The sequence below is a fragment of the Procambarus clarkii genome, chromosome 81 (genome assembly GCF_040958095.1).
Source record: "Procambarus clarkii isolate CNS0578487 chromosome 81, FALCON_Pclarkii_2.0, whole genome shotgun sequence".
NCBI lineage: Eukaryota > Metazoa > Arthropoda > Malacostraca > Decapoda > Cambaridae > Procambarus > Procambarus clarkii.
In genome coordinates this window covers 9,213,496-9,239,727 of record NC_091230.1, presented here as the reverse complement: position 1 = coordinate 9,239,727, position 26,232 = coordinate 9,213,496, and the positions used below count along the sequence as shown (strand labels likewise).

The window sequence follows — 26,232 nt, the reverse complement described above, 5'->3', positions numbered from 1 at the left end:
AATCCCCGCAGACACCTTGTTACTGTCCATGAGGTTAGTGTCTGTCGTTCTTTACCGTCCTTAGTGCCTGTCGTTCTTTACTGTCCATAGTGCCTGTCGTTCTTTACTGTCCTTAGTGCCTGTCGTTCTTTACTGTCCATAGTGCCTGTCGTTCTTTACTGTCCTTAGTGCCTGTCGTTCTTTACTGTCCATAGTGCCTGTCGTTCTTTACTGTCCTTAGTGCCTGTCGTTCTTTACTGTCCATAGTGCCTGTCGTTCTTTACTGTCCTTAGTGCCTGTCGTTCTTTACCGTCCTTAGTGCCTGTCGTTCTTTACCGTCCTTAGTGCCTGTCGTTCTTTACTGTCCATAGTGCCTGTCGTTCTTTACTGTCCTTAGTGCCTGTCGTTCTTTACCGTCCTTAGTGTCTGTCGTTCTTTACCGTCCTTAGTGCCAGTCGTTCTTTACCGTCCTTAGTACCTGTCATTCTTTACTGTCCTTAGTGCCTGTCGTTCTTTACTGTCCATAGTGCCTGTCATTCTTTACTGTCCTTAGTGCCTGTCGTTCTTTACTGTCCTTAGTGCCTGTCGTTCTTTACCGTCCTTAGTGCCTGTCGTTCTTTACTGTCCATAGTGCCTGTCGTTCTTTACTGTCCTTAGTGCCTGTCGTTCTTTACCGTCCTTAGTGCCTGTCGTTCTTTACCGTCCTTAGTGCCTGTCGTTCTTGTCCTTCCGTAGTGCCTGTCGTTCTTTACTGTCCTTAGTGCCTGTCGTTCTTTACCGTCCTTAGTGCCTGTCGTTCTTTACTGTCCTTAGTGCCTGTCGTTCTTTACCGTCCTTAGTGCCTGTCGTTCTTTACTGTCCTTAGTGCCTGTCGTTCTTTACCGTCCTTAGTGCCTGTCGTTCTTGTCCTTCCGTAGTGCCTGTCGTTCCTTGCTTTCCTCAGTGCCTGTCGTTCCTTGCTTTCCTCAGTGCCTGTCGTTCTTGACCCTCCATATAACATATCATCCTGGAGTACATGCACATCTAGGTGAGAATGCTACTTATATAACTATGAATTCATAATAAACTGCAAATATTGCAGAGGATTTTAGGATGTGATATTTATATTAAACTAGCAGTACCCGGCCACGCGTTGCTGTGGCTCAGCAACGCATGTGCGTTGCTGAGCAATTACAACCCTCCCTTGTCTTCTAGTCCTCCCCACCCTTTCCCCTTCCCCTGTCCCCTCGTCCTCCCCATCATTTCCTCCCTCCCTCATTCCTATGCCTTACCCTACCATCCTCCACTCCACCCTCCCCTCGTCCTCCTAACAATTCCCTACTCCACAGTTCCTCGTCCTCTCCACCATCTTTCAACTCCCCTGTCCCCTCGTCCTCCGTACCATTCCCACCCCTCCCCCATTCTTTCGTCCTCCCCTCAATCCCCTACTTCCCTGTCCCCTTGTCCTTCCCCACCAATCTCTATTCCCCTGTCCCCTCGTCCCCACCATCTCCCAATCCCGTCCGCTCGTCCTCCCCACCATTCCCCACGCCCTCGTTCGATGCATTCCCAAATGATCTGATGTTCTCATCACTAAAATATAAGAAAAACAATTAAAAAATGAAATGAAAAACATTGTAAAAATAAAAAAAATAAACTATACCCACAAAATGAACGGTATGGTAAACAACAAAGCTCAATTCCAATGCAATTTCACATAAAATAATTAAATAAAAATAAAAATAAATTAAAATATATAATTCAATTTATCAATGAAATCGGAAACATTGAAATGGAATCGAAACATCTTTAGTATAGTGTTAGTTGCTCTTACCTGCAACAGATGGTGCTGTTTTTTAAATCATGTTTTTACCTGTCACAGGTGTGGCATCTATACTTATACTCACGAAATGAATGGTATGGTACACAACATAGCTCAATTCCAATGCAATGTCATACAAAATAAATAATTCAAAATTAAAATAAATCAAAATGTATGAAATTTAATTTGTCAATGCAATCGAAAACATTGAAATGGAATCATACCATGTTTAGTATACTGTGTGTGGCTCTTACGTGCAACAGATAGCGCTGTTTCTTAAAAAAAAAAAATGTTTTTATCTGTTACAGATGTGGCATCTATACTTATCCTTACGAAATGAACGGTATGGTAAAAAACACACCTCAATTCCAACACAATGTCACACAAAATAAATCAGTAAAAATTAAAATATATCGAAATCTATGAAAAATAAATTTATCAATGCAATCAGAAACATTGAAATGGAGTTTATAACATATTTAGTATAATATGCATGTTGCTATTACATGCAACAGATGGTGCTGTTTTTGAAAAAAAAACTATTTTTACCTGTCACAGGTGTGGCATCAACATAGTAGGCATATAAAATCACGCACATATTCGAATCGAACGTTGTGTCAGAATTTCAAAGCAATCGCTGAATAACTTTTTGAGATTACAGCATGTGTTGCTCTTACGTCCAACAGATGGCGCTGTTTTTTTTTAAAAGAATGTTTTTTTCTGACTCAGGTAAGGCATGTATATAGTAGGAATATGAAAACACGCGCCTATTCGAATGCAACGTCGTGTCAAAATTTCAAAGCAATCGGTAAAGAGGTTTCGAAGATTTCTCTCACATGAAAAACACAGTTGTTCAAAAAAACATGTTTTTTCATTCACAGACGTAACATCTATATAGTATGTATATAAAAACCCGCTCGGATGCGAATGGAACATTGTGTGAAAATTTCAAAGCAATCGGTGAAGACCTTTCAGAGATTAGCGATTTTGAGCAAACTAACATTTCCATTGTTATATATATTGATGTAATTATATTTCGTTTTTATTGGTCCAAACAGATTTTTTTCTGAGAACTCGTTTCCATTCTAATAACAATAGTATTTTATCAGTAAACTGAATAGCTATTCAGCATTTGCATGCTTTTATGTTATATAATTTTTTTAATTATCCAGAACATATGTATGACTATGATGAGGCAGAAGTTAACCTGAACAGTTTGGTGCTGAAAAATGTTGACGTTAGTTTAATAATATGTGGACAGAATCGGACCAACGATGAAGTGATCCGGCTGGTGGTGGAGCGGTATGCCACACTGGACCGCCCGAGACACTGTCCTCGGCCTCTTGAGAGAGTTATGAGGAGGTGTTGGAGGTACGAGGCCAGGCAGAGACCTTCCTTCCTCTCTATTGTCAAGTTCCTCCTCAAGGTATGGACGACCTCCCAGAATGTATGTTACAAAGTAAAGCCTTGAATTTGTTACAGAGTTCCTGCAGAAAATGAAATATATATGTTTCTCTCTAAAATTTCTTGCTTAATAAAATTTACGAGACCAAATTGCAGCTCCTGAGCCCCACAACTCCAACTGTTGGTAATGTAATACAATGGTTTTCCAACCCTTTATTTCTTGTTATATATGTTTTGAAGTGTTTGGGTTTACGTTGCCTCTACTTTATTCCTTTCTTGTTCATTTCACTTGCTTATACTGTCCTTATACTGAAGAAGTATTTCACTTGCTTATACTGTCCATATACTGAAGAAGTATTTCACTTGCTAATACTGACCTCATTCCGAAGAAATATTTCACTTGCTTATACTGTCCTTATACTGAAGAAGTATTTCACTTGCTAATACTGACCTTATTCTGAAGAAGTATTTCGTCACATCCTTGAGGATCAATGCAGGTCTACCTCCGATGCATATGTCACTGTAGCAACCATACTGGTCCATATTTGACCGAAGCAGGTATACTGGTTCATATGTCAGCGTAGCAGGCATACTGGTCCATATGTCACTGTAGCGGGCATGCCAGTCCATATGTCACCGTAGCAGGCATGCTGGTCCATATGTCATAGTAGCAGGCATGCTGGTCCATATGTCATAGTAGCAGGCATGCTGGTCCATATGTCACCTTAGCAGGCATGCTGGTCCATGTCACCATAGCAGGCATACTGCTCCATATGTCACCATAGCAGGCATGCTGGTCCATATGTCACTGTAGCAGGCATACTGGTCCAAATGTCACCGTAGCAGGCATGCTGGCCCATGTCACTGTAGCAGGCATACTGGTCCATATGTCACCATAGCTGGCATACTAGTCCAAATATCACCGTAGCAAGCATACTGTTCCATATGTCACCGTAGCGCTCATACTGGTCTATATGTCACCGTAGCAGGCATACTGGTCCATATGTCATTGTAGCAGGCATACTGGTTCATATGTCACCGTAGCTGGCATATTGGTCTATTTGTCACCATAGCAGGCATACTGGTCCATACGTCACCGTAGTAGGCATACTGGGCCATATGTCACTGAATAGGGGATACTGGTCCATATGTCACCGTAGCCGGCATACAGGTCCATATGTAAACGTAGCAGGCATACTGGTCCATATGTCACCGTAGCCGGCATACTGGTCCATATGTCACAGTAGCCGGCATACTGGTCCATGTGTCACCGTAGCAGGTATACAGGTCCATATGTCACCGTAGCAGGCATGCTGGTCCATATGTCACCATAGCCGGCATACCGTTCCATATGTCACCGTAGCATGCATACTGGTCCATATGTCATCGTAGCAGGCATACTGGTCCATGTGTCACTGTAGCAGGCATACTGGTCCATATGTCACCGTAACAGGCATGCTGGTTCATATGTCACCATAGCAGGCATACTGATCCATATGTCAACGTAGCAGGCATACTGGTCCATGAGTCACCATAGCAGGCAAACTGGTCCATATGTCATCGTAGCACGCATACTGGTAGATATGTCACAGTAGCAGGCATTCTGGTTCATGTGTCACCGTAGCAGGCATGCTGGTTCATATGTCACCATAGCAGGCATACTGGTTCATATGTCACCATAACAGGCATGCTGGTCCGTATGTAACCGAAGCAGGCATACTGGTCCATATGTCACTGTAGCAGGCATACTGGTCCATATGTCACCGTAGCAGGCACAATGGTCCATATGTCACCGTAGCAGGCATACTAATCCATATGTCACTGTAGCAGTCATACTGGTCCATATGTCACCGTAGCAGACATGCTGTTCTATATGTCACTGTAGCGAGCATACTGGTCCATATGTCACCATAGCCGGCATGCTGGTCAATATGTAACAGTAGCGAGCATACTTATCCATATGTCACCGTAGCATGCATACTGGTCCATATGTCATTGTAGCAGGCATACTGGTTCATATGTCACCGTAGCTGGCATATTGGTCTATTTGTCACCATAGCAGGCATACTGGTCCATACGTCACCGTAGTAGGCATACTGGGCCATATGTCACTGAATAGGGGATACTGGTCCATATGTCACCGTAGCCGGCATACAGGTCCATATGTCAACGTAGCAGGCATACTGGTCCATATGTCACCGTAGCCGGCATACTGGTCCATATGTCACAGTAGCCGGCATTGTGGTCCATGTGTCACCGTAGCAGGTATACTGGTCCATATGTCACCGTAGCAGGCATGCTGGTCCATATGTCACCATAGCCGGCATACCGTTCCATATGTCACCGTAGCATGCATACTGGTCCATATGTCATCGTAGCAGGCATACTGGTCCATGTGTCACTGTAGCAGGCATACTGGTCCATATGTCACCGTAACAGGCATGCTGGTTCATATGTCACCATAGCAGGCATACTGATCCATATGTCAACGTAGCAGGCATACTGGTCCATGAGTCACCATAGCAGGCAAACTGGTCCATATGTCATCGTAGCACGCATACTGGTAGATATGTCACAGTAGCAGGCATACTGGTTCATGTGTCACCGTAGCAGGCATGCTGGTTCATATGTCACCATAGCAGGCATACTGGTTCATATGTCACCATAACAGGCATGCTGGTCCGTATGTAACCGTAGCAGGCATACTGGTCCATATGTCACTGTAGCAGGCATACTGGTCCATATGTCACCGTAGCAGGCACAATGGTCCATATGTCACCGTAGCAGGCATACTAATCCATATGTCACTGTAGCAGTCATACTGGTCCATATGTCACCGTAGCAGACATGCTGTTCTATATGTCACTGTAGCGAGCATACTGGTCCATATGTCACCATAGCCGGCATGCTGGTCAATATGTAACAGTAGCGAGCATACTTGTCCATATGTCACCGTAGCAGGCATACTGGTCCATATGTCACTGTAGCAGGCATGCTGGTCCGTATGTCACTGCAGCAAGCATATTGGTCAGTATGTCACCGTAGCAGGCATGCTGGTATATTTGTGACTATAGCAGGCATTCTGGTCCATATCTCACTGTAGCAGGCATTCTGGTCTATATGTCACCGTAGCAGGTATGCTGGTCCATATGTCACTGTAGCAGGCATGCAGGTCCATATGTCACCGTAGCAGGCATGTAGGTCCATATGTCACCGTAGCAGGCACGCTGTTCCATATGTCACCATAGCAGGCATGCTGGTCCATATGTCACCATAGCAGGCATACTGGTCCATATGTCACCGTAGCAAGCATGCTGGTCTATATGTCACAGTAGCGGGCATACTGATCCATATGTCACGGTAGCAGGCATACTGGTGCATATGTCACCGTAGCAGGCATGCTGGTCCATGTCACCATAGCAGGAATGATGGTCCATATGTCACTGCAGCAAGCATACTGGTCCATATGTCACCGTAGCGGGCATACTGGTCTACATTTCACCGTAGCAGGCATGCAGGTTCATATGTCACCGAAGCGGGTATAATGGTCCATATGTCACCGTAGCAGGCATACTCGATCATATGTCACCATAGCAGGCAAGCCTGCTATATGTCACTGTTGCAGGCATTACTGGTCTATATGTCAAAATAGCAGGCATGAAGGTTCATATGTCACAGTAGCAGACATGCTGGTCGATATGTCACGTAGCAGGCATACTAGTCTATATGTCACTGTAGCAGGCATACTGATCTATATGTTACTGTAGCAGGCATGATGGTCCATATTTCACCATAGCAGGCATTCTGGTCTATAAGTCACCGTAGCAGGCCTAGTGATCTATACGGTGCCACGGTGACATGCCACCATAGCAGGCATGGTGGTCCATATATTACCGTAGCAGGCATATTGGTCCATATATCACCATAGCAGGCATACTGGTCCATATGTCACCGTAGCAGGCATGCTGGTCTATATGTCACCGTAGCAGGCATGCTGGTCCATATGTCACCGTAGCAGGCATAATGGTTCATATGTCACCGGTGCCGGCTTACTAGTCCAAATGTCACCGTAGCAGGCATACTGGTCTATGTGTCACCGTAGCGCTCATACTGGTGAAAATGTCACTGTAGCAGTCATACTGATCCATATGACATCGTAGCAGGCATATTGGTCCAATTGTCACTGTAGCGCGCATACTGGTCCGTATGTCACCATAGCATGCATACTGGTCCGTATGTCACCGTAGTAGGCATACTGGTCCATATGTCACCATAGCGGGCATACTGGTCCATATGTCTCCGTAGCAGGTATACTGGTCCGTAAGTCATTGTAGTAGGCATACTGGTCCATATGTCACCGTATCGGGTATACTGGTCCATATGTCACCGTAGCGGGCATACTGATCCATATGTCTCCATAGCAGGCATTCTGGTCCATATGTCACCATAGCAGGCATATTGGTCCATATGTCACCGTAGCAGGCATACTGGTCCATATGTCACCGTAGCAGGCATACTGGTCCATATGTCAACGTAGCAGGCATACTGGTCCATATGTCACCATAGCGGGCATACTGGTCCATATGTCACCGTAGCAGGCATATTGGTCCATATGTCATCATAGCAGGCATACTGGTCCATATGTCACCATAGCGGGCATACTGGTCCATATGTCACCGTAGCAGGCATATTGGTCCATATGTCACTGTTATGAAAAATGGTGGGCTTGCTATGGGGGAACTGGCACTATTAAGGGGTAAGGGTAGTTAGAATACAGAGTTATCAAATATGGGAGAGTTAAAAGGCCCGGCCCACAAATAAAACTATAAGCAGTGCTGAATACTTGGCTACACACAAGGTCAGTCTAGAGGTTGATGAATGCACTCCCACACAGGAAGAAGGGATACTCTGTTCTAATTTACTTATTTATTAACCCCTTAACAACCCCCCATATACACTCACACCAATAACAATAATAATAATTACTTTACCACACTATCTTACGTTAAAAGCCTTGGTCCACTTTAGCAGGATACAAGGTTTACACTAAGAACAAGCTAGGGTAAAGTACTACTGGATAAGCACTGAAGCTGGATGCAGCTTAGGGTAGTGAGACCACGTGGTACCCTAATACCCAAAACACAACACTTAGGGGTACCCAAAACACTGGCAAATACTACCCCCAGGTCTCACCAATCGTTACTACCAGAGTAGGCACACTTAAACACACAGTACTTAACTTAATGGTACAGGAACTTAAGGTAAGGGAAATAAGTAAGAGGAGAAGGGAGGAGAGTAGGGGTGCAGCCACAGAGTAGGTCTCGTCCCCACGAACGCCAGCCAGAAGAAGAACGCTCCCAGTGACCAGCTTAGGCCTCCCGCATGTGGTGGTGCCAGGAGGAGCCTAATTGATCGTGCAGCTAAGCACATTAAAAATCTTCCCCTATGCAACATATTGTTACTTTACAAATGATTAGAAAGTATTAGTAAACATAGTTGGTGCCTATGTTATTATTTAATAATCAACCCCTAGCTCAGTCTTTAAATGCTCTTTGAGAAACAAGAATAGTCTTACGTCTGGCAGGGAAGATACAAACAAAGACTATCGACTTGCGTTTTGCTAATCTAACGTAGCTTATTTAGTTCAATTTTGACCTCTGGTTTCCACTGAGGAACCCAGGATCGTAACACTCCTCCCCCCTTCAGAGAAAAAAAAAAATGTGACTACTAGAATAGTAGTCATATTTTTTTTTATAAGTGTATAGAGAATAAAAAGGAAAATATGACAAAAAAAAATCAATCAAAAACAAAAATTTCTCTGCAAGAAAAGTACAAAGGAATTCTCTGAAAAAATAAGACATACAAAAAAAAAAAAACAGTGAAATAAATAAATTGGACACGGAATATTTAATGTCACAGGAGAACCTAAAAAAAAATAACTAAAGCATGACAGTTGGTAAATGGCTTCCTGTGGCTCAGATGAATGTTATTCAGGCAACCGGGACAGAGAGTCGGCTATCACATTGAGCCGGCCCGGTAGGTGGGTAATGGAAAGATTGAAGTCCTGTAGGTACAACGCCCACCTGAGGATGCGTTTATTCTTACCCTTCATCTGAGTCAGGAAGACTAGTGGGTTATGGTCCGTGTACACTTCCACTATATTACCTGTGAGGGTAAACTTCGAACTTTTTACATGTAAACACTAGCGCCAACGCCTCTTTTTTCTACCACTGAATAATTGCATTGCGCCTTGTCAAATTTCACAGAGTAATAATATACTGGGTGTTTCACCTGATCATCCCCAGTTTGCAACAACACTGCACCAGCACCCGAGTCAGACGCGTCAACAAGAATTTTAAACGGTCGGTCGAACCTTGGACTAGCAAGCACTGGGGCGGAAGCTAAGATCAATTTCAAATTTTTAAATGCCTCTGCACAGTCTGATGACCACTTAAATTTATCGGCCTTCCGAAAAAAGTCTGTGAGAGGAGTGGCAACACTGGACAAGTTCTGACAAAAGCGTCGATAGTACGCACACATACCGATAAATCTTTGAATGTCCTTTTTAGACTTTAGCACTGGATACTCCAGAATGGCACTGATTTTATTATGCCGAGGTAACACTTTTCCTTGGCCCACTTCATAACCGAGGTACGTCACTGTGCCTTGGCCAAAATGACACTTTTTTGCATTTAAGGTAAGATTTGCCTTTTTCAAGATTGCGAACAACTGGCGTAACCTATCTATGTGGTCAGCCCAATTACTGTCAAAGAACACGATATCATCTAAATAAGCCCGACAATTTGGTACCTTAGCGAGCAAAGAGTTCATGAGTCTCTGGAATGTGGCAGGGGCATTACGCAAGCCGAACGGTAACACTTGATACTCAAAAATACTTGATACTCAAAATGGTCACTTGTTGAGCTGCCGATAGTCGGTGCATAATCGCCAGGAGCCGTCTGGTTTGGGGACCAAAAGGCAGGGCGAGCACCAAGAGCCCTGGCTTGGCCGGATGAGGCCGTGCTGGAGCAAGAAGTCGACCTCCTTCCGTACGATGGCCTTCTTTTCTGGACTCATCCGATAGGGTTGAAGGCGAATGGGGGTGTAGTCCGTCAACTCGACATCATGGCAAATGGCATCAGTCTGGGCATCAGTCATCATAATGTTGTCTACCCTGGACCTCCCCGAACAGACTGGAGAATTCATCAACCAACGACTGCACCTCTTCACGTTGGGCCATCTGCAAATGGGACAGTCCCTCCTCCACAGCATTCACAGAACTAGAATTATTGAGAATGAGATTAGTTGGGTCCCCAGAACAATCATCCCCTCCCTCACTGGAAATGGAAACATTGGTTAGTGCAATGGGCCTGGGACCCTGGAACTTCTTCAGCCGATTTACATGTACGAGCATTACCTGGTTACGCTTGTCAGAGTGCCTCACTTTGTACGTGAGGTCCCCAGTCTCTTCTGTCACAATGTAGGGGCCTTCGTACTTGTGGGACATAGTGTTCCCTAGTCGAGGCTTTAATACCAGGACAGGGTCGCCAGGCTGAAATACCCGCAACTTAGATTTAGCATCGTTTCGTTCTTCCATCTTTTCTTGGGCCTTCCCAAGATACTTTAGTGCCGCCGCCTTGCAGTCCTTGAGTCTCTGGTGGCGTTGCGCAAAAAATGCCGAACCTTCGGTTAACGTTACGTTCCCTAACAGATTCTCCTGTAACATTTGCAAGGGTCCACGAACTTTATGGCCAAAGACTAACTCAAAAGGAGAACAACCCAGTGAACTTTGTAATCCCTCTCTAGCCGCAAACAAAACATACGGTAAATTCTCATCCCAGAAGGTGTGGGAACTCTCGCACGATGTCTTCAACATCTGCTTCAGAGTTAGATGGAAACGTTCAATTACCCCCTGACTCTGTGGATGGTATGAGCTGGAAACCTTATGAGTTATTCCATGGTCCTTACAAAATTGTTAAAAAATATCAGACTTAAAGTTAGTACCATTGTCAGTTTGCACGACCCGAGGCAGTCCAAAAGTGGAAAAAATTGCAACATACGAGCAACAACAGTTTTTGCTCGGATGTTCCTTACAGCAAAAGCCTCTGGGTAACGAGTAGTGATACACATCATCGTGATTAGGTAAATATTACCAAACTTAGTTCTAGGTAATGGTCCAACACAGTCCATTACCACATGAGAAAATGGTTCCTCTGGCACGACAATAGGCCTTAGAGGAGCTTTAGGTGGAGTCTGGTTTGGTTTCCCAACAAGTTGACAAACAATACACGCATTACAAAATTTTGCCACATCGCTTTTCAGCTTGGGCCAGAAAAAATACTTTAAAATTTTGTGATACGTAATAGTAATACCTTGATGTCCCCCCATAGGATCATCATGAGCAGCTGCCAAAACTCTTTCTCTATAGCAGGTCGGCAACATAACCTGGTGGACTACCTCCCACTCATTTGACAAGGGAGCACTCTGTGGTCTCCATTTTCTCATCAAAATCCGATCATTGTAGTAGTACCCAGTTGCTGCGTCTACAATTTCCTCCATAGAGACGGCTATCTCATGACAATCTGCAAGAGTGGGGTCAGCTTTCTGTAACTCACTCAAGGAGGCATCTAGGCCTTGGTCAGATGCCATTGGCCGAGGCTCAACAGTGTTCTCCTCCACCTCCCCACTACTCTCAGTAGATAGCGGTGGCAGGCTCTCCACAATGTCCTCGGCCACGTCATCGAGTCGGGCCATGAATGTGTCCGCGAGGTCCACTTGGTTTTCACCACTCGGAAAGTTCCTCGTGTCCTCGGGATTTACCACCTTGGCAAGCACAGGGCTGCCCTTACATTTAAGTCCCATAGACCTGGTCACTGCGCACGCAGGGTACACAACATTATCTTGAGAGCCTCGTATGTTTCGGCTTTCGCTGAGCGAATCCATTTATCAAACAATCTAATTTGATCATTAACAAATTCAGTGAGCGGTTGGTTGTGAGTAGGCCTAAGGTTGCGATAAGCTTGGCGGTGAGCTTCAGGCGTAATTTCATATGCCCGCAAAATACGTTCCCTGACTTTATCATATTCAAAACACTCGTCGTCAGGCATGTTTATAAAAATATCTTGTGCTTTACCCCTAAGTCTTCCCTGTAGGATTTTCACCCACTCTTCCTTTGGCCAGTTCATGGACATGGCCAATCTCTGAAAATGGTTGAAAAACATTTCAGGGTCCGACTCTGAAAATTCAGGCAAATTATGCTTTTTCTCATAATGCCTGGGGAATGAATCCCCGGCAGGTGGAGGTCCAGTGGCATTCGCTCTAATTCTAGCCTCCTCGGTTTTGAGTCTTTGCTCCTCTAATTTTATTCTTGCTAACTCTTTACTAACTCTCTGTCGCTATGAGCTGCACTTTCCGCTTGGCTAGGCTGGCATAAAGGTGTATCATCTGGCAATGCTTCTTGATCAATACAATGTTGTAATATTTCCTTCACCAAAGTCCATTTTATAACCGAGTCATTTAATTCTAGGCCAAATTCCTTGCCTAACAATACTAAATTATACTTGGTAAGTTTCTTTATCTTTACCACTGAAGGATTCTTTGCCAGTTCCTGCATTACAGATGCCATCACTAATTAATTTAGCTCCTAGCCAAAGAAAAAAAATTAAAAAATAAAAATTGGAAAAATAAAAAAATTGCACGGCCCCTAACACAAAGCCACACTTACCTCAATCGTGAAGAAATCCAGCTAGGTGTCCAGTCAGTAAAAATGAATCCTTTGCTAGCTGAGCTGGACCAGGCATGCTGGTCCATATGTCACCGTTGCAGGCATACTGGTCCATATGTCACTGTAGCAGGAATGCTGGTCTATGTCACCATCGCAGGCATGCTGGTCCTTATGTCACCGTAGCAGGCATACTGGTCCATATCTCACCGTGGCAGTCATACTAGTCCATAAGTCACCGTAACGAGGATACTGGTCCATATGTCACCACAGCCGGCATGCTGGTCTATATGTCACTGTAGCAGGCATACTGGTACGTATGTCACCGTGGCAGACATACTGGTTCATATGTCACCATAGCAGGCATGCTGGTCCATGTCACCGAAGCAGGCATGTTGGTCCATATGTCACCGTAGCAGGCATACTGGTCCATATGTCACCGTAGCAGGCATAATGGTCCGTACGTCACCGTAGAACGTATACTGGTCCATATGTCAACGTAGCAGGCATGCTGGTCCATATGTCACCGTAAAAGGCATACTGGTCCATATGTCACCATAGCAGGAATGCTGGTCCATATGTCTCTGTAGCAGGCACGCTGGTCCCTATGTCACCGTATCGGGCATACTGGTCCATATGTCACCGTAGCAGGCATACTGGTCCATATGTCACAATAGCCGGTATATTGGTCCGTGTGTCACTGTATCAGGTATACTGGTCCATATGTCACCGTATCGAGCATATTGGTCCATATGTCACCGTAACTGGCATATTGGTACATATGTCACCGTAGCAGGAATACTGGTCCATATGTCACCGTAGAAGGCATAATGTTCCATGTGTCACCGTAGCAGGCATACTGGTCCATATGTCACAATATCAGACATACTGGTCCATATGTCACCGTAGCAGGCATACTGATCCATATGTCAATGTAGCAGACATTCTGGTTCATATGTCACCGTAACAGGCATACTGATCCATATGTCACCGTAGACGGCATACTGGCCCATATGTCACCATAGCAGGCATGCTGGTCCATATGTCATCGTAGCAGGTATACTGGTCCATGTGTCACCGTAGCAGGCATGCGGGTCACTTTGTCACCGTAGCTGGCATACTGGTCCATATGTCACCGTAACGAGCATACTGGTCCATATGTGACTATAGCAGGCATGCTGGTCAATATGTCTCTGTAGCAGGCATGCTGGTCAATATGTCACCGTAGCAGGCATGCTGGTCAATATGTCACTGTAGCAGGCATACTGGTCCATATATCATCGTAGCGGGCATACTGGTTCATATGTCACCGTAGCAGGCATGCTGATCCATATGTCACAGTAGCAGGCATGCTGCTCCATATGTCACCGAAGCGGTCATGCTGGTTTATATGTCACCGTTGCGGGCATACTGGTCTATATGTCACTGTAGCAGGCATTCTGGTCTATATGTCACCGTTGCAGGCATACTGGTCCATATGTCACCGTAGCAGGCATACTCGTCCATATGTCACCGTAGCAGGCATACTGGTCTATATGTCACAGTAGCAGGCATGCTGCTCCATGTCACCGAAGCGGGCATACTGGTCCATATGTTACCGTAGCGGGCATACTGGTCCATATGTCACCATAGCAGACATACTGATCCATATCTCACCGTAGTAGGCATACTGGTCCATACGTGACCGTAGCCGGCATTCTGGTCCATATGTCACCGTAGCAGGCATACTGGTCCATATGTCACCGTAGCAGGCATACTGGGTCCATATGTTTCCGTAGCAGGCATACTGGTCTATATTTCACCATAGTAGGCATACTGGTCTATATATCACCGTATCGTGCATACTGGTCCATACGTGACCGTAGCCGGCATTCTGGTCCATATGTCACCGTAGCAGGCATACTGGTCCATATGTCACCGTAGCAGGCATACTGGGTCCATGTCACCATAGCAGGCATACTGGTCCATAGGTCACCGTAGCAGGCATACTGGTCAATATGTCACCATAGCGGGTATACTTGTCCATATGTCACTGTAGGGAGGAAACTGGTCTGTATGTCACCGTAGCAGGCATACTGGTCCATATGTCACCGTAGCTGGCATACTGGTCTATATGTCACAGTAGCAGGCATACTGGTTCATGTGTCACCGTAGCAGGCATGCTGGTTCAAATGTCACCATAGCAGGCATACTGGTCCATGTGTCACAGTAGCGGGCATACTGGTTCATTTGTCACCATAGCAGGCATGCTGGTTCATATGTCACCGTAGCAGGCATACAGGTCTATATGTCAAAGTAAGAGGCATACTCGTCTATGTGTCACCGTAGCAGGCATACAGGTCTATATGGCAAAGTAGGAGGCATACTCGTCCATGTGTCACCGTAGCAGGCATACAGGTCTATATGTCAAAGTAGGAGGCATACTCGTTCATGTGTCACCGTAGCAGGCATACTGGTCCATATGTCACTGTAGCAGGCATGCTGGTCCATATGTTACTATAGCACGCATACTGGTCTATATGTCAACGTAGCAGGCATGCTGGTCCATATGTCACTATAGCAGGCATGCTGGTCCATACGTCACCGTAGCAGGCATACTGGTCCATATGTCACCGTAGCAGGCATGCTGATCCATATGTCACCGAAGCGGGCATACTGGTCCGTATGTAACCGTAGCAGGCATACTGTTCCATATGTCACTGTAGCGGGCATGCTGGTCCATTTGTCACCGTAGCAGGCATACTGGTCTATATTCCACAGTAGCAGGCATACTGGTCATATGTCTCCGTAGCAGGGATGCTGGTCCATATAACACCGTAGTGGGCATGCTGGTCCATATGTCACCATAGCAGGTATACTGGTCCATATGTCATGGTAGCAGGCATACTGGTTCATATGTCACCGTAGCAGGCATGATGGTCCATATGTCACCGAAGCGGGCATTCTGGTCCGTATGTCACGGTAACAGACATACTGGTCCATATGTCACCGTAGTTGGCATACTGGTGTATATGTCACCGTAGCAGGCATACTGGTCCATATGTCACCGTAGCAGGCATACTGGGCCATATGTCACTGTAGCAGGCATACTGGTCCATATGTAACTGTAGCAGGCGTACTGGTTCATATGTCACCGTAGCAGGCATACTGGTCTATATGTCACGGTAGCAGTCATACTGGTCTTTGTGTCACCGTAGCAGGCATTCTGGTCTATATGTCACCGTAACAGGCATACTGGTCCATATTTCACCGTAGCAGGGATACTGGTCCATATGTCACCGTAACAGGCATACTGGTCCATATGTCACAATATCAGACATACTGGTCCATATGTCACCGTAGCAGGCATACTGATCCATATGTCAATGTAGCAGACATTCTGGTTCATATGTCACCGTAACAGGCATACTGATCCATATGTCACCGTAGACGGCATACTGGCCCATATGTCACCATAGCAGGCATGCTGGTCCATATGTCATCGTAGCAGGTATACTGGTCCATGTGTCACCGTAGCAGGCGTACTGGTCCATATGTCACCGTAGCAGGCGTACTGGTCCATATGTCACCGTAGCAGGCATACTGGTCTTTGTGTCACCGTAGCAGGCATGCTGGAGCATATGACACCCTAGCAGGTATACTGGTGCATATGTCACCGTAGCACCGCTTCCTCTTGACGTTCTTTCATGTGCCTTAGCTCTTGCATCTGCCGTAGATCCTCCCGCAGGGAATCGAATTCTGCCCTTAGAGCTCCACGTAGCTCCCTCACTAGCACCAGGTCACTCACTACACCTTCCATATTCAGTATGGAGGCAGCTAATTGGAGCTCAGCTCAGCTAGCTAATGATAGTGATGAAATTGAAGTTATCTTGTTAAAAAATAGGTGTACTGTCTCCTTTATTTTCTGTGGAGGACTTTATAACCGACTTAGTTGCATAGTTGGCTATGGTCTTTATTTAGCCATGTTTCTGTCAACATGAAGAATAATAGTTTAGTAACAAGTGCATCTAGTAGATATTTTATTAGATCTAAAGAATAGATATTTTAAGCTAAAACACTGAAAAAATCGATATTAGGTATTTACGAGTGGGGGGGGGGGGTGTTCTATAAAATTTAAGTTTTAATGATAATAAATTAAATTTAAGTGTAAACCTAGAAATATAAATGAAGAAGCTTACATTAAGACAATTAGGTAAATGCTTACATATTAGTGTCTGGAGGCATTTGCTGAAAAGTTAGGAAGTGTTTTTAGAAAAAATGTGTTACTTTTAATTGATATGGGATGAATGGTGTCTTTCAGTTATACCAAAGTGTTTAAAGAAGGCCATAACTTGTTGATTACATTTTATTGCTTAACTTTTTCTTGTTCTTTCCTTAATTTGCAATGATGGTTCTATTCCTAGTATAGCACTACTTGATATGATTTGGGCACTGTTTGCGAATTTGAACAAAGAATTTAACAAAGCGTGTAGACGAGGGATCCATGCTTGATCAGGCACCAGTTCACATATAGGTTCGTTTTTTTATTTAATCAGATCAAACTTAACAGCGGGATTTGTGAGTTTAATGAGCATTCGTCTAGTACTACGACTACTGTTTTTACCTATCCTGACAACTGATTTGATATTAATGTTAATATGTATCTTTGTCTGGATTAATCAGGTCACGTGCTACACTAGAGCAATTTTCAATTTGTTGTTCTTCGGGTAGATCAGCATAGCTAATGATTATAGAGTCGTACAGTTGCTCTATATTGTCCTCAGAGGCCGCCTGGGGTATCTGGAGGAGATTTTGTTTTTTTCCCAATTTATGAAGGATGTAACTTTATCCTGAATGGGTGTCCTCGGTTTTAATCTTGTTTAACTATTCTCTCGTATTACTTGTTTCAGCTAGTAGGTTGTAAATTGTTTGACCAATTACCGTGTAATATAAACGAAGTAGGATCCTCGATTGTTTGAAGCGTAGGTTAGACATTTACATATGAATGGGATTGGGTGGATATAAACAAGGGGCTTCCTCGTATGGGCCAACAGGCATTCTGCAGTTACTTTCATTCTTATGTTCTCCAAGGAATCGATACATCCTCCTTTTGAACCACAATTAAACGCCGTAGTCCAAGTAGAGCTTCATTAGATGTTTGTGCATGTTTAACTGACTTTCCTGGCTTTAAACCCAAACTTTACATTTATATTTATTACGCTTCTTTGGTATCAGTAACTCAACTATGATCCCAAGTCTCTTTCGTAACTTGATTTGTCCAAATGTGTATCTTTCTTCTGGCAAGCACGGCCTCAGTCATTTCCCCAATATCGGACTAAGCTCTTGTTCGCGTTGAGTTACATCTTCCACTTTTCTGCCCATTTGTGGAGTTCCGCTCCGTCCTCTCCCGAGTATATTCTTCATCACACTTTCGAACCTTGGTTGATGTTAGTTTTGAACAATAAAGGGACCTAAAACTGATTTTCGGGGAAAATCACTCATAACATTTTTAAATTCCAAGTATTACTAATTGACGCTAATTCTCTACTTTCTATCAATCAACTAAGCTCTGATCCAGTTAGGAATATTTCCTCCATTTCTAGTATATATCCTAATAAACAAATCCACTAGAGCCGTAACGAGGGTTCGAACCTACGTCCGAGATATGCCCAGACGCTGCCTTAATCGACTGAGCTACGACAAGGTAAAAGAACTGCAACCGGGTACATTCCTCTCCTGTGGATTTGTTCATTTGATGCATCACGCTATTGTGATGTCTGTATGTAGTGTCGATCTTAATACATACCCCTAATACATAGCAGTTCCCGTGGCGCAGTGGTAAAATACTCGCCCAGCGCGTGGGGAGGATTGACTGGGCGCCAATCCTTAACAGTACGCCTCTGTTCACCCAGGAGTGAATGGGTACCTGGTTGTAAAACGATTTGGCGGGTCGTATTCCGGGGAAAATTAGGATTAAGGACCTGCCTGAAACGCTATGAGTGCTAGTGCCTTTACAAGAATATAAGCACTTTTGAATATATAAATAAATACAACAAAGTACATACCTGATTCCATTCTTTCTCAAAATAGTGTCCCATAAATGATAGTTTGTTGCTCCCATTCCACTCGCTCAATGTTCTTCATACTGAATGTCTCATTGTCTTAGTCTATATCAGTACTCCTCTGGGTTGTCTTCTCTATTATATTACTGGTATACTTGAGGATAATTATTTTCACTTCTCTCAACTATCCTCACAGCTTAATTCAACTGGTTCAGGAACCAGTCTTTAGATCTCATCTCTGGGTCAACGGTGAAATGATATATTTTTGACGAGTTGTTGGATGATTGATGTTGTTCTTCCACAGCACACATCGGCAGAGTACCAACATCGCTTCGAGGGGCTCTCCTTCTATCATAGTCGCTATAGCGACTACTCCAGGTGAGATAGTGGTGTTGGCTTAATGTATTCTTTGTCCAGCCCGCCTTCCTAAGGTTCCCAACGTCAAGAAACTGTCGTAATAAACTGCCCTTATCCTAACCTACCAGAGGACCCAAGACAGAAAACGGGATAGTATGTCATTTCACGAGACGCTATATTTTTCTAGTATGGTACTTTTTGGCGACTAGGTACGACTGTGTATGTCAAAATGCGACGTTCTATTTGGAGGACGGGTTGGTTTATCAGATACTTCTCTCACTATATAAAATTGACTCAACTCTACACTTTTTAACACCCTACAATCATTCATTCCTTTTGGCTTTTGCTTTTCAATATGATGCCACATATCGCCATCACTTTCCTTAAAGATTATTGGCTGAAAGTGTGCTAACTTTAACGGTTAATGAACGGAAAGATTGGTTCCGTTTATTCCACATCAACTGTCAAATGACTTGGCACTTCGAAGCCTTCATGCAGACCTCTGGCCGCATCAGTGTCAATTTTTATTTTTCTAATGAAAACTTTTTTTTTTTTTTTTTGCACCAGCTACTTTCCTATGTTGACTGACCCAGTTCTTAGTTTCGACTGTGCAAATTCTTCTTTTATTACTCACACATCTTAGATATTTAAACTAATCGATCACTTCCATCATCACTAACCGTTTTGTCACTGTGTGTTTCTTCCTCTCACCATCACTATAGTTTTCCTCCGATTTAACAGTTTTCTCTCACACGCCTTACAAATATTGTTAAACAAATCAACATAACTCTCGTTCACTCTTTGGCAAAATAGTCTCGTCTATGTACATTATTTATTGAAGGCTTTTACTGTTCACACCCTTCTTGAATAATGTTATCGTGACCTAAGCCAGCGATATATGTAGTGCAGACCTACATTATAAGCCAGCGATATATGTAGTGCAGACCTACATTATCATCAAACTACTCATTCCCTCATTAACCACAACCAAAATATAACATTTTGGGAAAATTTAAAAAAACTCAGCCACTTCCATTCATGCTTAACACTCTCCAAAGACCTTGCTTTAATTTTCTAAATTTCTTTCTCCGTAACCATAAATTATATAAATCAACAACACACCTTACATTCATTCTCGACAAACTGTTTCTGAATATATGAGATCAACTCACCCTCTTTCACTACAGAACAAACTGTATTTATCACTGAGCAAATTCTCAGTAATTTCTTGCACTCTTCCGATCATTATTCAAGCAAACACTTCATCCACAGTACTTTCTAAACTAATGCCTCTATAGTTCGTACACTCGTACGTTATGCTTTAATTTATGAACTAGTAAAGTCACTGCTCATTACTAATCTTCTAGCACATTACGAATTTCTCATGCTTTTGGAGAAGTTATCCACAACTGCCATATTAATAATTGTTACCTATATTTAATAAATTATTTCTGCATTTTCAATATCAAGACCTGCAGATTTCCCACATTGTACCTTAACCTCAGATATGCTTACCTCTTCCATAGATATATCAGATTATTCACTCTTCTCATACCAATAAATCCAATAATTTATACATTGGCGCCTCTTTTATCATTTCCCCACATAAGAAGTCATACCATTTGCTCCATCTAGGAAATTTCTAATTTCTCATTATTACCAATCCCATTTTCGACTGCAATATTAATCCTGTTAAAAAAATTAAATTCCAAACATGAATCGTATTAAATGATTTCATTCGATTTTTCTCTTTATCTCCATGTTTGATCTTTCCTTTTCCTGCTTACCAAATCTGCTCACATCTTTTACTTCAAGCAAACTTTCATTTCCTTGATATATCCACTTTATATCTATGAAATATAACTTTTCTTATCATCAGTTATTGTTGCCAATTTCTTATCCAACAAAGCAGTTTCTCGTTCTTTCACCATATTAAAAAAACTCCAGGCGCTTCCTTGGCCTTCTTATCCAAATATTTCTTCAACAACTCCCACATGTCACTTAGTCGCATATGTCTCATATATCTCAATGATTTCCCAAGATAATCTACCAGTTATATCTAAAATATTTTACTTTAAATATTTAACACTTTCACCACTTAATCTTATTTTACACAGCACCAACGTGTCCACGGACAAAGCTAACGCAATTTGTGACATTATTGTAACATTCTCTGCAAGACTGTCGTTATTTGACACGAATGTCAAATAACGTAGCCAACAAAGAAAATATCACATTAACGTAGCCAACACAGAAAATGTCACAATAACGTAGGCAACGTAGAGAATGTCACAATAACGTAGGCAACGTAGAGAATGTCACAATAACGTAGCCAGCACGTTGAATGTCACAGTACCGTAGACAACTCAGAGAATGTCACAATAACGTAGCCAGCACGTTGAATGTCACAGTACCGTAGCCAATACAGAGAATGTGAGAATAACGTAGCTAACAAGAAGAATATGTCATTAACGTAGCTAACTAAGAGAATTTGAGAATAACCAAACCAACACAGAGAAAGTCACAATAACAAAGCAAAGACAAAGAAAGTCATAATTACTTAGCCAACACTGAGAATATCACAATAACGTAGCTAACACAGAAAAAGACGCAATATTGTATCTGACAGTGAGAATGTCACATTAACGAAACCAACACATAGAATGTCACAATAACGCAACTAATACAGAAAATGTCAAAATAACGTAGCTAATATTGAGAATGTCACAATTACGTAGCTTACTCACAGAATGTCACAGTAACGTAGCCAACAAAGACAATGCCACAATTACGTAGCTAACACCGAGAATGTCACAATAACTTAGGTAACAATGAGAATGTCCAAATAACTCAGCAATCACAGAGAATGTCACAATAACTTAGGTAACAATGAGAATGTCCAAATAACTCAGCAATCACAGAGAATGTCACAATAACTTAGATAACAATGAGAATGTCCAAATAACTCAGCAATCACAGAGAATGTCACAATAATCACACACAGAGATCACAATAACGTGATGCATGAAATGAACAAATCCACAAGGGCCATGACGAGGATGACAAAATGTCATCCATAATTTTGACAAAAATTTGGCACATTTGGCACAAATTTGACACATAATTTTGACAAAATGTCAAAATTATATAGGCAACACAGAGAATGTCACAATAACGTTGCTAACACCGAGAATTTCTCAAAAATGTAGCTAACATTGCGTATGTTACAATAACATAGCTAACACAGAGAATGTCAACATGACGGACCCAAAACAGAGAATGTCACAATAACGTAGCCAACAACGCGAATGTAACAATAACGTAGCTAACACATATATAGTCACAATAATGAAGCCTTCAAAGAGTATGACACAATAACGTAGCCAACTCAGAGAATTTCACAATAACGTAACTAAAACAGAGAAGGTCACAATAACGTAGCTAACACTAATAATGTCACAATAACGTCGAGGATGTCACAATAACGGAATTAATATGTCAGAAAAACGCAGCTAAGTCAGAGAATGTTCCAATACCGTAGCAAACAGAGTATGTCACAATAACGTAACTAAAACAGAGAATGTCACAGTAACGTAGCCAACACAGAGAATATCACAATAACGTTGCTAACACCGGGAATGTCACAATAACGTAGTCAACACAGAGAATATCACAATAACGCAGCTAACACAGAATATGTCAAAAATATTTTGCTAACACAGAGAATGTCTCAATAACGTAGCTAACATTGAGTATGTCACAATAACGAAGTTAACACAGAGAATATAAAAAATTAAGTATCTAATACAGAGAATGTCTCAATAACGTAGCCTACACTAATAATGTCACAATAACATCGCTAACACAGAGAATATCACAATAACACAGATAATGTCAAAATAACGTAGTTAACACTGAAAATGTCACAATAACGTAGCTAACACCGTGAATGTCACAATAACGTAGCCAACACAGAGAATGTCACAATAACGTAGCCAACACAGAGAATGTCACAATAACGTAGCCAACACAGAGAATGTCACAATAACGTAGCCAACACAGAGAGTGTCACAGTTTAATGACCAACACAGAGAATGTCAAAAAAACACAGAAAATTCAGAGAATGTCAAAATTACGTAGCTAACACTAAGACTGTCACAATAACGTAAATAACACTGAGGATGTCACAGTAATGTAGTCCACATATTGAATGTCACTATAACACAGATACTGTCAGAATAACGTAGCAATAACGTTGATAAGACCAAAAATGTCCCAATAACGGAGTTAACACTGAGAATGTGACAATAACGTAGGCAAAACAGCGAATATCTCAGTAGCGTAGCCAATGCAGAAAACGTCACAATAACGTAGCCTACACAGAGTTATCACTGAGAATGTCACAATAACGTAGCTAACTTAGGGCATGTCACAATAACGCAGCTAACACAGAGAATGTCTATAACATAGCTAACATTGAGTATGTTGCAATAACGAGGTTAACACAGAAAATGTCACAATAAAGTAGCCAACACAGAGAATGTTACAATAAAATTAGCTAACACATAGAATGTCACAATAACGTGATTAACATTGAGAATGTCACAGTAACGTAGTCCACATATTGAATGTCACAATAACAGATATTGTCAGAATAACGTAGCAATAACGTTGCTAAGACCGAAAATGTCACAATAATGTAGTTAACACTGAGAATGTGACAATAACATAGCTAATACAGAAAATGTCACGATAATTTAGCTAACAAAGTGAATGTCACAATAACGTAGTCAAAACATTGATTGTCACAATAACATAGCTAACAAAGAGAATGTCACAATTATGTAGGCACGACAGCGAATGTCTCAATAACGTAGCTAATACAGATAATGTCACAATAACGTAGCCTAAACAGAGAATATCACAATAACTTAGTCAACAGAAAGAATGTCCAAATAACGTAACTAACACTGTGGTTGTCACAATAACGTAGCTAACATTGTTAATGTCACAATAACGTAGCTAACATTGTTAATGTCACAATAACGTAGCAAACACAGCGAGTGTCACAATAAAATAACCAACACATATAATGTAACAATGACGTTGCCATCACAGACAATGTCACAATAACGTAGCTAACACCGAGGATGTCACAATAAAGTAGTCAACACATTGAATGTTACAATAACGTAGGCAACACAGAGAATGCCTCAATTACATAACTAACACAGAACTTTTCAGTAACGAAGCCGACACAGAGAATGTCACAATAACGTAGTCAAAACGGTAAATGTCACAATAACGTAGTCAAAACGGTAAATGTCACAATAACGGAGACAACATAGAGAATGTCGCAATATCGTTGCCAACGCAGAGAATGCCTCAATTGCATAAATAACAGAGAACTTTTCAATAACGAAGCCGACACAGAGAATGTCACAATAACGTTGCTAACACCGAGAATGTCACAATAACTTAGTCTACACATTGACTGCCAGAATAACGTAACTAACACAGAGAATGTCATAATAACGTAGCTAACACAGAGAATGTCACAATAACGTAGCTAACACAGAAAATGTAACAATAACATAGCTAACACTGAGAATATCATAATTACGTAACTAACACAGAGAATGTCTCAATAACGTAGCCAACACAGAGAATGTAACAATAACGTAGCTAATAAAATATGTCAAAATAACGTAGCTAACATATAAAATGTTGCAATGACGTAGCTAACACTGATAATGTCTCAATAACATTGTTAACACAGAGAATGTCACAATAACGTTGCTAACACAGTGAATTTAACAATAAAGAAGGTAACACAGAGAATTTCACAATAAAGTAGCCAACACAGAGAATGTCACAATAACATAGCCAACGCAGAGATTGCCACAATAACATTGTTACGGCCCTATTGGGTCACAACCGGGTTCTTCTCTGATGTTATTAGAGTTTGGGTATCCGGCCCCAAGTTAGTAGTGGCTTTCAAGGGGTGTGTTCCGTAACGCAAGTTAAATTAACGGGGAAGGGATACAAATGCACTGCTTTATATATATAATCACCACCACCATAAATAAATATATAAACAATCACACGGGGGGTATAAATACACAATGTACAGAATCGTCTTCCTCTGAAGACAGGATGCTCCACGGTGCTCACGATGAGTAGCCCTTGTTCTCTTCTTCGGCCCACGATGAATCCTCTTGGATTCTCTCGGCGAATCTACCCTGGCCACAGGCCAGCCAAATCACAGTCCCACTGGGTGCTCCGTCGTGGAGGCCTTCAACCACAATCCAGCCTGTAGCTGACAGGTTAAAATCAGCTCCGCTGTGTAGGCCACTCCACGACCGATACTAGGGTTGCGAGCCCTAGGCAGGAGCCTCGTGTGATTCCGCTTATCACTCTCCTCTCTCAGTACCACAGTGGCTAGTCCCCTCCACCAGCCAGCCCCGGATACGACGATTCCTCGACTCTGCCACATCACAGGCAGGCTAACACTCTCAACAATGTTCGTCCGGGGGTGACTCACAGCTTCCTCAGAGCAAACTCGTGGAGAGACTTTGGCTGCCTTGGGTAGACTGCCTCATTGTCCAATACAGCAGTCCCAGGTCGACTCTGTAATCAGACACGTCATTAATACTGGGACTAGGGAACCTCACTTACAGGTTTAGACACAAACGTCCACCTATCCACTCCATAGATGGCATTGCTGTCTAAGCTCCACCTCACCAGAGGTCAGCAGCGGCTATGTTATGAGCTGATTAAGACGGGAATCCAGCACCTGTGGCCGGTATATCCCGTCCTCACTAGATGGCGTCGTCCATTTGGAGGGGGTTTTGGGAGCGGACTCACAGATGGCGTTGTCGTCACTGCTCCGTGCTACGACGCTGGACTCGGGTCCGTAACAAACATAA

General features: G+C 42.7%; 1 protein-coding gene across 1 annotated transcript in view; it reads left to right on the top strand.

Moving 5' to 3' along the window:
* The window catches only part of LOC123773031 (insulin-like peptide receptor), a 531,432-nt gene that overhangs the window by 439,149 nt on the left and 66,051 nt on the right, over positions 1 to 26,232 (top strand). Inside the window, exons 28-29 of the mRNA XM_069315507.1 lie at positions 3,042 to 3,206; positions 19,251 to 19,324. Of these exons, the coding sequence (XP_069171608.1) occupies positions 3,042 to 3,206; positions 19,251 to 19,324 (239 nt within the window). The remainder of the gene's footprint in view (positions 1 to 3,041; positions 3,207 to 19,250; positions 19,325 to 26,232) is intronic.